The following is a 14,837-nucleotide window of genomic DNA, read 5'->3' as shown; positions in this document are numbered from 1 at the left end:
TTCCTTCTCTTTTTGCCTCCACTGCTCCCAGCCTCTCATGATCACTTTCTGCCCCTTTTAAACACATTTATTTAATATCTCACTTCACACACCCAGACTGATATCCCTTCTTTTTAATTTTTTTTTCCTTTTTCTTTTGGAGAGGAAGCAAAGGAACACAGGAGAAAATGAAAGCCTGGGATTGCAAACAAGCGTCATCATCGTTTTGGTGAGCAAACTTTTTCCTCTCAGTGTCTGCATCCTCTCCCCCCTCTCCCCCTGTGGCAGCTGGCTCAGAGCCTGGCTTTCCACATGCTGCTAAAAATCCAGCAGGACTCAAGCTGGGGATGTTTGCAAGCTTGGAAATAACCCCATGCTTCTGTCAGAGATGGCTGAGGGACCAGGAAAGACCAGGAGATGGGAAGGGAAAAGGAGTGAGAGAATTACAAATGGGAAAGGAGATGAGGGGATGGTTTATGGAATGGTTCCTGGAGAGAATTTTGGGGAATTTGTAAGGAAACACAGCTCCCTGTGGGAGTAATTTCACTCTTGGTACAATGCCTGGGTGAGGTAGGTACTGGATTTATTTATTTGGGGTTCTCAGTACCTCTTTCTGTTGAAAAGTAAAGATAACACTACCTAAAAAAAAAACCAAGAAACACCACTCCAAAATTCACCCTTGGGAAAGAGGCCGGTGTCTTTTTCTTTTTTTTTTTTTCTGAGAAAATGGAAAGAAAAAATATATATTATTATTTATTATATAACATTGTCAACATCAACACCACAAAAAAAAAAAGTAACATCCTAATTGTTCTCATTCAAGCATTCTGACCGTGGTGAGAAAGGCAGCAGGAGTTTGGTGTCCCTTGGAGAACAAAAAGAGCAGAAGGGCAGGGAGGGGACGAGGGTGGTGGCAGCAACACAAACTGGGTGGGACCGTGGAGGGACAGAAGTGTGCTGGGCTGTTGGCTTTTCTTTTGAAACAAAAGAAAACAAAAGGGGGGTCAGGGCAAGTCACAGCGAGGCCGATGGCTCCCAGCCGTGGTTTCAGTCAGTGTCCGTCCCTCTCGAGTGCTGGCGGTGAACATTCACTTCAAGGAGTCTTGCAAAACGCTTTGTTATCAACAGGGGGATTCCTTTCCTTTTCCTTCTCCCGTTTGCTGGGATTTTCCCGTGGCTCTGGCATTCCCTGCCCCCCTGGTTAGCTGTTCTCACTCCACTCTGGCACCATCCCCACGCCGTGCACCGAGTGGTACTGGTGGGGCGACAGGGTTCGAGGCACGCCGTGGGAATACAGGAATTCCGCCGGCTGGAGGCTGCTGGGAGGGGACTGGATGCCCGTTTGAGGTCCACACTGCCTCACGATGGGCTGGTGAGAGCTTTGGTGCTGGAACATGCTGTGGGTGTCTGCGATTTGGGGCGACGTGTGGTTGGCCACGCTGCCCAGGCGGGGCATGAGCGGCCCCGAGGTGAAGTGGGCAGAGAAATGCTGGTAGGGTAACCTGTCCATGGGCTGCATGGCAGACACTGTGCAACTGCTATACGAGGGCACGCTGGGCCACGTGTTACAGCTGATGTCCTCCAGGCTGGGCACGGGCTCCGTGGGCGGCGCCGAGCTGGCGTACATGCAGGCCTGGCGCTGCGCCGACTCAGTCCTGTACGACGTGTTCAGTCCCTGCTGCTGAGGGTAACTGGACCTGTAGAAAGGGTCCTCATCTGCTGGAGAGGTTTCCATGTAGGGCTTCTTGTAGGGATGCTCGGTGGTGGAACATTCCTCATCTGTTGGGAGAGAAAAGTCCTGGTAGCCACCAATGATAACGTGCCCGCGGCTGTATGTCCCTCTCTGCAGGACAAGCTGACACTTCCCTTGGTGTAAATCCTCATCATTTCCCTGGAACTGATCTCATCTATCCTGTGGAAACCAAGCCTTGCACTTGGCCCTCTCTGCTAGAGTGGGGAAGTGATTATCCAGGAGCTCTGGGAGGCAAATCAAGATGCTGGAGGGATCCTGAGATTTTTCTTGCTTGGTGATCCCCCCACATGCTCCCCATCTCCTTCCTGCTGCCACTTTTACCTGAGGAACAACATCTGCCTGTGACCTCTGCACCTACCAGGATCCCCACTCTCCCCCCAGGAGCCTGAGAACTAATGCTGCCAACTCAAATCCTTTACAACAAAATATTTCCATGATAAAATATAAATGATTAAAAAAGACAAAAAAGGAGATCACAATAAAAATCCTCCCAAGAGAGCACCAGTGATGGCACGGTTGGGACAATCAGATTTGGAGTTTGACAGCCCCAGCCTTCAGCTGTGCCAAGGCAGCTGGGCACATAAATCCTCACAGGGCTGTGGGCACATAAATCCACACAGGGCCGTGTGCTGGAGCCAAGGGGAACAAAGGAGAAAAGTAAATTTCACAGCTAGAAACAACAAGGCACATCTTGCAGAGCCCTTTGTTTCCTGCAGCATCCCAGGCCAGCAGAGGGAAGGAGATAAACAATTTAGGTGAAATCTCCAGGGTGAGGCCAAATGAATAAATGAATGTACACTTATTTATTCATTCACAGGGTCATCAAATGAAATCCAGCTCTGCTGGAATGGATGGCAAAATTCCCAGGGATGAGCACTTCACCAAGAGATTTTAAGGACAGTGTGGCAAGGGAAGGGGAGCTGTTCTGACATGGATTAACTTTGCTTCTTCAAAAACAAGATTTCTGGTGCAGGCAGGAAAACATCCCACTTGGTTAGAGCTGTCCTGGCTGCACCCTTTGAACAGGGGTCAGATTTGAAAGAAATTTGGAACAAGTTACCCTTTACAGTTTTTCTCCACTGACATGTTTTGGGCTGTAATTTTTTCCACCCCCAAAATACAGTGGGGAAACAAACCCCAAACAGTTGCCCAGAAAGGAGGACTGAGAGCATCTGCCCCACAAGAGGCACAGAGGCCAGGCTGCTCTGAGGGGAATGCTCATGTCACACCTTCAGCAGGGCAGGTGGGCAGCGCAGGCATCTTTTGTTTCTTCTAAACACACACATGCACATAACCCTTATAGCCCTGAACAGCCATGAGGGCTCTCCTGAAAGCTGCACCCTCTCTGCATGTAAAATAACCCCTTGCTCCCACCCAGGGGTCTTCCAAGTCCAGCTGGAGCAACTGCTGCTGTTCATCCTGATCCAACAATCCCACAAAGAGCAGGTCCTGAGGGACACCATGGGGACATCCCCACAGTGGTCCTTGGCTCTGTAATAGCGTAAATTCAGGTGGAAAGCCACAGTCCCATTTTGTTCTTCCTGACAACATCAAAGCCTGGCTCCTTCACCTCACCAATGGACAGCCCTGATTATCAAGTTTCTCCTCTGCCTTCTCTGTACATTGGGGTGGGAAGCAGGATGAGATAAAAGAGCAATTCCATCCCATGTTTGAAACCAGCTGAAACAATGAGCAGGGAGATGCAGGAATGTGTCATTGTCCTCAATCCAGCTCAGGTCCAGTTTTTGTAGGAGCAGGGGAAAGGATGGGGTGCCCTGAAAGCCAAAAGCTGGAGGCACAGGTCTAACCTCTCTCCTGATCTCAGCTCTATGACAGGAGGCACATCTGGAAGAGCAGCCTGAGCTGGAGCTTTTATGGACAGTGTAAAAAGTTTGGATTCCTGACCCACCGCTGAGTAATAAGAACACTGGGGTGGAAAAACAATGTCTTGTAAAATGCAGCATTGTTCTGCTAATAAAGTTTTCAGCATTAAACCGCATCACTCTGCTGGCACCAGAAATCATTGGCTTGGGGTTTGACTGTTTATTTTATTTTGATTTTTTTAAATATACAACACAAACCAGTCAAACTCTGTTTTTCCATGGTGTAAAACAGCCTGACTTACAACCTGAGCTTGCTGATTTTTCCATTTAGCCCAGACATTTCACTGCCTGCCACAGCCCAGCTGGGCAGAGCTGCAGTGTCACAGAACCACTTCCAGAATCCATCACAGGTGAAGAGGAAACAACAAGCCAACCAGGATTTCAGTGGAAACCCCATAAGTGCCCTCTGTCCTTCTGTAAGCTCTCAGGATCACTCCTGGTCCCTCTAGAGCCAGGTTCCCTGATGTTTTATGTGGAAAGGGATTTTAAGGTGTGTATGGACCTTGTTCCCATTTCCAAACAGGACCTAGGCACTAACAAAGGATTCCAGGCTGCCCTAACAGCTTCTGCCTGTCCTCCTGCCCCTCCTGCCAGTGATTTTCCCATTTATGGAGCCTCAAAGTGCTAGAGAGGGAAGAGAATGGTCCATGTGCATCCTGAGGTGGGATGATGCAGAGCAGAGAGTCTCAGCTTGTGCTGCCTGGGGGATTTACAGCAGTCCAGGCTCTCTGGTCTTGTCCCACCCCTCCTCACAGAGGAGATCAGAGCCAGCACAGAGCAGATGGAGGGCATCCCCAGGGTGTGTGGAGCAGCTTTAGGGTGGAAAGGGGACGTCTTCAATGACAAAAGGAGCACAAGACCAACAGGTCTCTCATGCAATGCCAAAGGCTGCAGCTTCAATTCATCCTGGCTCTGGAGCCTGGACAGTGCAGCTCAAGCCTGTAACCCTGTCCCTGAAGGTCCTCTTACCTCCTCCTATCAACATAAGCAGACACTGGGGATATGTAACTGCCTGCTCAGGGTTTGATTCCCATGTTGGTTCCCTGACAGCAGCTCCTTGTCCTTTTCCAGGTGCCACTGAGCCCTCAGAGGAGCTGTTGGCTATCCTGAGAGATATCCTGACCATCTCCCTCTGTTGCTGCTATTCTTGGAAGCCAAGGGTGGTGATCAGCTCTAGGGAGCAGCCCCTCGATGCTGCACAAACCTCAAAAAGCAGGAGGTGCTGCCAAGCAGGGGGAGCTGCCAGAGCCAGGGAGAAGCTGCTCTGAAGTGAATCCAAGGAAAACGGAGCCTGAAGAATGGGCTGGAAACTGGCTCCCTCACAAGGAATTTGATGATCTATCTAATGAAGGAGCTTGAGTGAGAGCATGAGCGCTTCCAAGGTTTCCGGTATTTACTACTTCCAGCTGGGCTGTAAATACCACGCAAATGGCTTTTTAAATGGAATTTTCCCAATTCCGAGATTCGGGCCACGTAGAATGAAATGCAAACATGGAAAGCCTCTGGACTTCAGGGTGTGCTGGGCCTCCCTCTTCCCCCTTGGTGTAAATCAGGAGAGCTCCTTCCCCACACATGACACTCATCTCCCCAAGGTGGAAGACAATGAAGAATGGGACATGACTCCTTTGGTTTTCAGAGCTCACCCACACTTCCAGGGCATTACAGGAGGTTCATCCTGACTTTGTCAGGGACACACAATGGGTGATTATCACTAACTCTGTTGTTTTATCCAGTCTGGATTCCAGCATGGATCTGGCACGAGCCTGGAGAGCCAATATCAGGCTGCCAGAGTGACAAAGTTTGTCCAAGAAGAAAAGGACAAGGCAGATTCAATCAAAATGAATGTTTCTAAAGGGAAAATAAGTCCTAAATCCTGGGACATGGAACCTAAGACATGCCAGCCATTCCAGCTATATCTCACTGTTTGTGATATGGCTGTGTTGTATTGAACACAACAGGGCTGTGGGACAGGGACAATCCAGCCCCCAAAAGCTGGAATCTTTTCCACAGGCAGCAAGCTGCCAGCACTCCCTGCAGAGGCACAGCAGGCGCCTCTGACAGGAGAAGGGGGTCAGAGAATGCGTCAGGTTGGAAGGGACCACAGTGGCTTATCTGGTCCAGCCTCCCTACTCCAGCAGGGTCATCCCAGAGCACACAGCACAGGATTGTGTCCAGAAAACTCTGGAATATCTCTAGACAGGAGACTCCACACCCTCCTGGGCATCCTGGCTGGAAAGGTGTCTTGCCTCAGTTCAGGTAGAACCTCCCAAGCATCAGTTCCTGCTTGCTGTCCTGCTGCTGGACACCATGGAGCAGAGCCTGGCCCATCCCCTGGCACCTCCCTGCAGACACTGATGGGGTCCCCTCTCAGCCAAGCCTGGCCCAGCTCCCTCAGCCTTTCCTCATTAGAGATATCAAACTACAGTGCCACAAGAGTGTGGCTGCTCAGCAAGAGATGGGTGCACCCCAGCTCCCTGAACATCTCCTCCCCATGCAGGGAGTCCCTTCCTCACCCTCAGTGTCCCACAGCCACCCTGCCCTGGGCTCCACTGCATCTCTCCAGCTGCAGCACAGCCTGGGCCTTGGCCATCTCATCTCATCTCCAAACATCAGCAGGGTGAGCAGTGTGTCCTCCAAGGAGATATCCCATGCCTGAGTTTTGTCCTACAGATTGTTTGAGTGAAAAAACAAAGCTGGGTGGGATGTGGGAGAAGTTGGTTCAGTCATCAAAGAGGTCTGTGCACACTGACAATGCCTGTTTCTTGAGGAGAAGGTGGAAAGGCATTGCTGTACCAGCACTGACCTCATCAGAGCAGGAAGGAGATGAAAAATGAATCCTTCCTCAGGGTCATGTCCAAGTTAGGGGGCTGAAGGACATGGTCCTCACCGGTTGGAGCCAGTGGATTCTGCCACATCCCTCTTCTCCCTCAGAATGCCAACTTGACAACTTTTATAACTTCCCCAGGGAGAGGCTGTTCCAGTTGCCTCCTGTTCAGCATCACAAGCATCCCAGAAATCTGCCAAGTGGTTGGGATTGTGTAAGGCTGGGAGGGAGTAGAGGTTTAGAGGGATGACTATTTAGTCATCAGGATATCTGAGAGAGAGGATAATACAAGGGAAAACAAGGCCCACTATCCTAACTGGGATGTGGGGCTAAATGAAAGACACAAGGCAAGCTGCCTGCTGGTGAGGCCTTTTGGGCTTCTCCAAGCACAACAATGGGAGAGGGAGAGGTGGAGAACAACCAGAAAAAAAGACAAAGCTCCAACTGCTCTTTGTGTCAGCCTAAAAATCCACATCAAGAGCTGAGGGCACTCCTTGATGAGATCCAGGATTGGAGGTAGTCCATTCTCTCAAGACCAGTGACTGTCACATGCCATCAGCAATCCCAGTGTGGGGCTGGGATACAAGGCAGGATGACCCTTGTCATTCCCCATTCCTGGAACAGCAACCCCACTGCAGTGCACTGGGGTCATTCCCAATGCTGTGACCCTGCCCTCCCACCTGCACACCAGGAATCACCAGATTAGGAGCTCTGGGATGTGTCCTTCCTTCCTTCCTCAGCCAGGAGAGCATCACCTCCCTGAAGCAGGGGAGCCTTCAGAGATAACATCCCCTGCAGCTCTGCTGCTCTCCCCTAATGTAATTCCATATCAGATCTCCACAGTGAATCCATCTTGCCTTGACAGCTAAGAACAACACTGCCAGCCACAGAGACTTATCCTTGCCTTAGGTCACCAGGAAAGCAGCAGTTGAACAAGGTTCCTTTGAGTTGGGTGAACACAGACCTGTCCCTAAGTGAGTCTAACCCAAGGCTTGGCTCTGATTGAAGAGGAGGCAGAGAAAGTTCAGGAGATGTCAAAGCTGGAAGGAGACTGGCTTGGAATTCACCCCAGAAGATGCAGACAGCAGCTGGTGTCAAAGCCAGCTGAACTGCCCTCTGCCCCCGAGAGCACTTATCCGTAACCACAGCCTTGGGAAAGGAAATAATCCGCTTGAGATAAATCCTAAACTGCCTGAGGAGGAGCCAGTGCTTGAAGAGTGGATAGTCCAACACAATCAATAAGATTTCCACTCTAGAAAATGGACAGAGGGACTGTAGGAGCAGACAAACTCTTGCTTTTGTTTTCTGAGGTGGTGAGGCTTGATAACTGTTAAGCACAAACATAGGAAAGCAGGAGAACTATGAGGGAAAACTCAGAAATGAGAGACTGGAACAGCAAAAAAAAAAAAAGGAATATCATATATAGGATTATTTTCCCATGTCCAGCAAAGATCCTTGCTGGTGCTGGAAGGAAGTTCCACGCTCAGTGACATGAAACCTTGGATCACGCTCTAATTTATCCAACCCAAATCGCTCATCTCTAGTGAATTTTTTTTTTCCCTTTTAATTAATTTCACTTCGCAAAGAGCTGCTTGGCAGCCCAGGCTGGCTCTCTGGTTCCCATTAACTTTGTGTTTCTTTCCTCTAAGCCCTGGTGGCTGTTTTCCATTTACCAAAGGCACGGGGAGGGGAGAGAAGAAGGCTCAGGGAGGAGAGCGGAGGCTCAGGCTGCCGGGACACCCAGCCTCGAGGAAGAAGCCTCTGGTGTCGGGCAGGACCCAGCTCCTCTTTGATTAAAGCCTTTGGCGGCTCTGATAAAAGGCCCTTAACTGCTTGTGCCACTCAGGGCATGGCAGAGATAAGGAGGGGAGACGAGGCCTCGCTGGGCCTGTCCCCGCGCTGGGCCGCGCAGGCCACGAGGGCCGGGGAGCTTTATTCCAGGGCAGATAGCCGTGCCTTTTGTGACAATAAGAGGAAGTGAGATAATTGGGGGATTGAGGGAAACCACCCATGGAGACAGCACTTAGCGGGAATCCCGAAACTGGAAGGAAACCTCTGTTGGTTCCTTATCACGCTCCAACGCGGAGGCGAATGATGAATTGCCCCGCGGGGCAGGGACACGCAGCAGTCAGGGATTGTCCCAGGGGCTGGTTGTCATTTGGGCCCGCTTGTTTTGGTTAGTTTTGGAAAAGGGGGAAGAGCAGAGGTGAGAGCTCAGCTCCCAGGACAGAAGAGTTGAGAAAGGGCTCCCAGGAGCTGCAGCTCCCAGTGCTGAGGAGGGATCACCTTCCGCCACCAGCAGTGGGACTTTGCAGCACCCCAGCACCTCACCCCACAGCAGTGCAGCGGTTAAACAGGCCACACACCCCACCTCTGACCTGGGGGACACTTTGGGCATCTCGTTATTCCCTGCCTTACAGCCAGCATTCCCAATTCTAATCCCTGCTCTGGCTCATTCCATGTGAGCACAGTCACCTGGAGGGGACAGAAAATGCCACCTGTTTTCCACTGTTTACCCCAGGAAAATATTAGGATTTCTCAGGGATATTTTTTTACTTTGCATACCTGTACACAACCCATGTGCTCCTACAATATCTGGGGAATTCACCAAGGACGTGGGAGAGATTTCCACTGCCCTCCTGCCTCCTCTGCCAGCACTTCCCAGCCCTCCCTACCTTAGACTGTGTGTCTGCACATCCCAGTGCTCCAGGGGTTATGTTGCTAAAAATAATGACGTGTCTGACTGATAGGGTGCTGCCTTGGTGCTTGCTGCCTTCTGGTAGCTTCTCCATAGAGAAATCCTGAGAAGGGCAACAGGGTTGGCAGAAACCAGCCCCTGCCCACCCCTTGCTGCATCCAGCCCTGGAAATCCCCTGTTTGTTTCCAAGTAAAACTGATCTAAAGTTCTTGCTATCTCAGTCCTACAAGTGGTGCTGCATTGAAGCATTCCCACTGCTCTGGGAGAGGAGGGCAGAGACCACAGACCCCTCATGCCTGCCCAGAACAATTATCCCAGCACTATCAGGGGGCTGTTCACACCAGGATGAGCTAAGCAGTCATTGGAAAGCCCTCACAGTTTGATCCCTGAAGCTCTGTCAAAGCAGAAGGGAAGGACCATGGATATCATGGCTTTCAGTCCCAGGCACCCTTCATTAGCCTGAGCATTTCTGCAGACAGAAAATTGTCTCCCAACTGTGAGACAGCCCTGAGTTGAAAACTGGGCAAAATACAAACTGTCAAGGTATCTCCACTTGGAGATTAACCCTGTCTGAGGGGCTGCAGATAAGTCATCTTTATCTCCAGCACCAGCTATCTTTCCAAATGTGGATTCATGGTGGGTGAAAGGCACTGCCAGCCCTCCAAACAACTCATTCCCAACCCAGCAGAAATGGGATTTTAGAGTTTCCCAGCCCACAACCCTCATGCCTTGCTCATCCTCCAGCATCATTTGTTGCGTGCTATTTTTGCCAAAATAGCGACTATTGGAGGAGGGAGACAAAGGAAAGTATTTTCTCACTGAATATCTAAAATACTCTCTTTCTTTCACTTTGATGTTTTTCTACCCACAAAAGCAGTTATCCTTGGAGCTGTCCAAGGGGAAACATCAGGAAACAATGCTGACAGTCACGTTGGGAGGGGGAAAACACGAAGCAGGGAGCAGGCAAGCTCTGACCTTTTCTCTTGGTGCAGTGGTAGATCTGGCCGTGCTCCTGGGAGATGGGGTAGGGGTTGGCAGGAGGCAGCAGGTCCTGGGAGGTGCTGGACACCCCGTTCTCACACTGGTACTGGGAGCCCAGGTTGGAGGAGGCAGAAAGGACCCTGGTCTCACCACTGAAGGGGCTGTGGTTTGAGGACACTTTTTGTCTCACTGTGCTCCTGGGAACAACCGGGTACTCTTTACTACAAGCAAAGAAACAGAAGAGAAACAAGTCAGCAAAGTAATCAATTAATAAATAGATCAGAGGATTAATAAATGAAGGCAGCACATTAGTGTCATGGAGTTTGTTTTGGCTTCCAGGGAAATGCAGATATCCCTCCCTGGAGGCTGCAGCCCTGTCACACTTTATCCATGCAGAACTTGTTATTCCCTTTCCTTTTAGTCCCCTTAAATTCATGCCTTTTCCACCACCACTATTTTATACACACACATAAAATACATAAATGCAGTTTCAGCAAAATAAACATGGTTTCTATTTACATATTGTAGCATTTATAAGCCACATACTGTTTGTAATGTATTTGCAATATGCACATGCATGTAAATACAACCAGCATTTCTGCCAAGATGACTTGGAAATTAATTAAATATTTAGGTCTACTTTTTTTCCCCTTATAGTAGTTGTCCCCATTCCTTTTGCCTGGAGTCTGTCAGCCTGCTTGCCCTGGATGGGGGATCCCTGCACCACAGACCAAGCTCAGAAAAGAGAAATAAATAAATCACTGAGATTTGATGCACACCAGAGCCTCAGCAGAGCCAGGATGGGAGGGAAAGCCTGGATTGTTCTCTTGCCCCCAGATCTGGTTTGAAGTCAGGATGCTTTGCCAACACAGGCTGGAAATCCCCTCTCCTCAAAGACCCTCTGGTGTTTTTTGGAGATGTTTCTCCAAACACATTGGCAATGTGACAACCCCAAAGATGATTACTTCTCTGCAAGGAGAGCTGAAGCTGAATACGGGGTCTCAGGCACTTCAGGTGAGGTAAAAATCTCCTCCTGAACCTAAAGGCTTGCTAAAATCCATAAAGATCAGGTAGTACAGCACCCCAAAGTGTCACCAGGCTCAGACCAGTCACAAAGTGCTGATTCCAACACAAGTTTTTTCCTCTGAGTCTGCAACCATTGGACCAAGCTGGCTTTGAGGTACCCCCTCACCTGTCCAAAATCATTGTGCTGGAGCTCCTTAAATGCCATCCACAGGCTCACCTGGCCACTTCCATGCAGAGGAAGAGCCCTGAACCTGCAGTGACATCCCTCAGGGAGGATCTGTCACCGTAGAACTCAGGACTTATTTACAAAATTTAACAATAGCAATCATATAAACCTAGGCCAGCAGGGAGCTTTCATCCAAACCACTGCTGTGCTGGCTGCCAGAAACATCAGCAACCGAGCTGGAATGGAAGGGAAATTCACCCAGGAGCTCAAACCCAAAGAAATGTGGCTCTGGTTGGGCCATGAAAGCTTTCCCAAGCCCAGGAACTGGGGGCTTGCCAAGGACAGCCTGCTCCAAAGGTGGGGTTTCATCCCCTGGAAGCAGCATTTGCTCAGAAATAAAATCCAGGCTGTGCACGAGGAAGAAAAGACAGATGGATTGGGAGGAAGTAGAGATTTATCCCTTGGATAGTCAGGGCAGCAGTGGATGCCAGGATATGTGGTAGGATTCAGAGGACCTGCCTGTGGACACCCAGCACTTAATTCCACCAGGAGATTTAGCTGGAGCACAGCTTTGGTGGCTTCTGGGGAAGGTCAAGAGCTGTGGCCATCAAACCTCAGGGATTACCCTCAAATCTTCTAGGTTCCAAGGGATCTCCCAGCCCTCCCTGGTGATAGTTTTGAGCTGCCGGTTCCACCTTCACATCATGATCCTCAATGAAAACTGTACCAACAGAACACCCCTAAGCTGCATCCCCACCTTGTTTCCCTTCCAAGGAGATCACCTGCAAGGAGGTGACTCCTGGATGTGCCCTTAGCTGTCCTTCCAGAGGAGAGGCTGCATGGATTTGCTGGGTTCATCTCTCTTAGCCCCACACAACCAACATCCAATTCCCAAAAAATGACAGAGCCTCATGTTGTTTCCCAGTAGGAACATGAGAGCTCATAGGAGAAAGAGGGACATCTCATGGGATGGTGCCAGGGCATGTGACACTTAGGAACATCTTTCACTGGTAGATTTGGCCAAAACGGGTAAATCTGGATGAAATCCTGGAGGTGTTTTCCTCAGTGATTCCATGACCCTTTTAAAAGGATGTCTCTTCAGAACGTGATCTCCATGGGGGTTTCTGGCCATAAATTCTCAGTGGGACCCCATAAAGGTCAGGCTCTTGCTGTTCCAAGCCCCACACAAACACTGGGGATCCATCCCCACCCCGGATACTTCTCACCCAAACCAATAGAGAGCTGAGAGCAGGAAAAAGTGAACAACCTGATTACGGCTTTTATTTCTTGATGAAAAACTGTTTTCCTAGAATCATGAAGGTAGAAGAGACCTCCAAGGTCAAGTCCAACCTCTGATCAACACATTGCCAATTAAACCAGAGCACTGAGTGCCACATCCAAGTGGTGGACACTCCACCACTTCCATGGGCAGCCCATTCCAAGGCCTGACCACCCTTCCAGTGAAGAATTCCTCCTGGTGGCCAAAGGGAAGCTCAGCTCCTTTCAGGCCAAGCAGGAGCTGTTTGTCTGCAACGGCAATACTTGAACCCCAAGTGCCAGAGTACAGGGGTGTTGGGTTCCAGATTCCTTCCAGAATTTCCCAGGGAACAGGAGGATCTCCATGGCCAGAAGAGAGGGCTGTGGTGCTCTGGGGGATACAGCAGGAGCTGGGAGTCACTCAGGAGAGGGAACAGGTTGGAGTCAGCAAGTTTCCAAACAGCAATTCCCGGGAGGTATCGCAATAACTTCTCTCCAGACTGAAATATTTCCATTTCAGTCAAAACATGTTGGGTGCTATTTTTGCCAAAAATTCAGCTACTGCAGAAGGGAGATGAAGGAAAGTGTTTTCTCACTAAATATCCAAAATATTATTTTGCTTTCACTTTGATGTTTTTCAAAGCACAAAGGCCACTATCTCTGTAATTCTGCATATTCCTCCTTACAGGAGCTGAGCTGAAGTAAATCTTTTGTATCTTCTAAAGCAACAACCATCTCAAAATATTTCTATTTTTTCCTGAGCCCACTCAACATGTAGAGTGCACACCTATAATTTTTAAAGACTGAAGGACAAACTGAAATGGATCTTTTTTTTTCCTTAAAGTCACTATTCCTAAAGTAGTGATTGTCATCCTGAGCTATAGTTTAATAGAATGAAAAATTTGTCATATCCAGAAATTTTGCTGTCCAAAAAATAAAACCATAGCAAGGTAAGAAGAGGGGGAAAAATGTATTAAAGCTTGACTTAAGCAATGTAGGATATTGGCCACATAGCAAGGATGATGTTGTTGATGCTTCTGGTCCAGAACATTAGTTTTACATGGGGTGTTAATAGACTACTTTCATTTTTACATAAAAAATTGCATAACTAAAAGAAGTTTTTTTTTTAAGTTCATTGGGAAAAGAATTTATGAGGAAAAACCTGTCCCTGGTCTATTTAAAGTCTGGTGGAAGCTAATAATGAATATTTAGTTACTATATTAAAATAGCAGAAGGGGACAGGGAGAAGCAGCACAAGATGCTGTGTAATATTTTGATTTTTGTTAAAATTTGGGAAAATAAATCATGGATGAGGTTCATAGATATTTGTGGTGAAGTCTGGACTCTGTTCTTGCCTCCACCTGGCCAGAGGTTTCCTAAATCCACAGGGCTGGACAGCAGCTCTGCAGAACTTCCCAGCAGCACCCACACTTCAAATTCCTCAGAGAACTCCCACCCCACAGATCAGGCCTGACAAGTGAATCCCTCCTGCAATCCCAAATCTCAAATCCCACCTCTGCCAGCTGCAATTAGAAACTCACTCTCATTTTCTCTCATGACAACTTCCACTTTCCTTGGCCAAGTGATGCTCTCACCACGGCAGACCCAAGAGTTTTGTAAGATCACCTCTGCCACCAACTCACAGCCCACAAAGAATGCAAAGGAATGAATTCAAGATGATTTTGCAATCTCGGAATCAGAAAACTTGTTGGCCACTATAAATTACTTATAAGTGGAAAAATTATAAATACAGACCTGCACAGAACAACATCCAATTCACTTTCTTGCTTATTACTACACTCTAAGAGCATAAAAGTTTTCCATATATTTTTGTGTGCAGACCTGAAGTTTCCTGATGTACCAGCCAAGGCATAGTAAATGAAGCTGCCAGAAAAAAAACTGGTTTAAAATCTCTTCAAAAATCCACAGTTTAGAATCAGGAAGATCCTGCATTGAAGCATCCAATCCCTACTGGCCCTAAATAAGTTATTTTAGAAGATGGTCCTGATATTTCTGCAACAAAACATTGGATACCTCAAGGCTTTCCAGAGCTGCTGTAGCTCATGGCAACAAGGCTTCCAAAGACTTATTAAATATCAGATCCCAAGGATGTGTTGGAGGTCAAGGTGAAGCATGACATGGGAAAGGATTTCCTTTCCATGTTTTTACAGCAGCCTTGGAAATCCCTGAACTTTCTAAATCTTGTTCACAATATCAAATCTTAGTGTAAAACCTGACCCAAGGATGAACACTGGGATTCCTCTCCACTC

General features: G+C 48.6%; 1 protein-coding gene across 1 annotated transcript in view; it reads right to left on the bottom strand.

Annotated features, from left to right (window-relative positions):
• Positions 1–678: 678 nt before the first annotated feature.
• Positions 679–14,837, bottom strand: part of TBX5 (T-box transcription factor 5) — a 35,974-nt gene continuing 21,815 nt past the window's right edge. Inside the window, exons 7-8 of the mRNA XM_031057491.1 lie at positions 10,113–10,339; positions 679–1,758 (exon numbers count right to left, since the gene is read on the bottom strand). Coding sequence (XP_030913351.1) covers positions 1,181–1,758; positions 10,113–10,339 — 805 coding nt within the window. The 3' untranslated portion in view covers positions 679–1,180. The remainder of the gene's footprint in view (positions 1,759–10,112; positions 10,340–14,837) is intronic.

Source organism: Geospiza fortis, unplaced genomic scaffold (genome assembly GCF_000277835.1).
Source record: "Geospiza fortis unplaced genomic scaffold, GeoFor_1.0 scaffold408, whole genome shotgun sequence".
Classification (NCBI taxonomy): domain Eukaryota; kingdom Metazoa; phylum Chordata; class Aves; order Passeriformes; family Thraupidae; genus Geospiza; species Geospiza fortis.
This window is presented reverse-complemented; position numbering and strand designations above follow the sequence as displayed.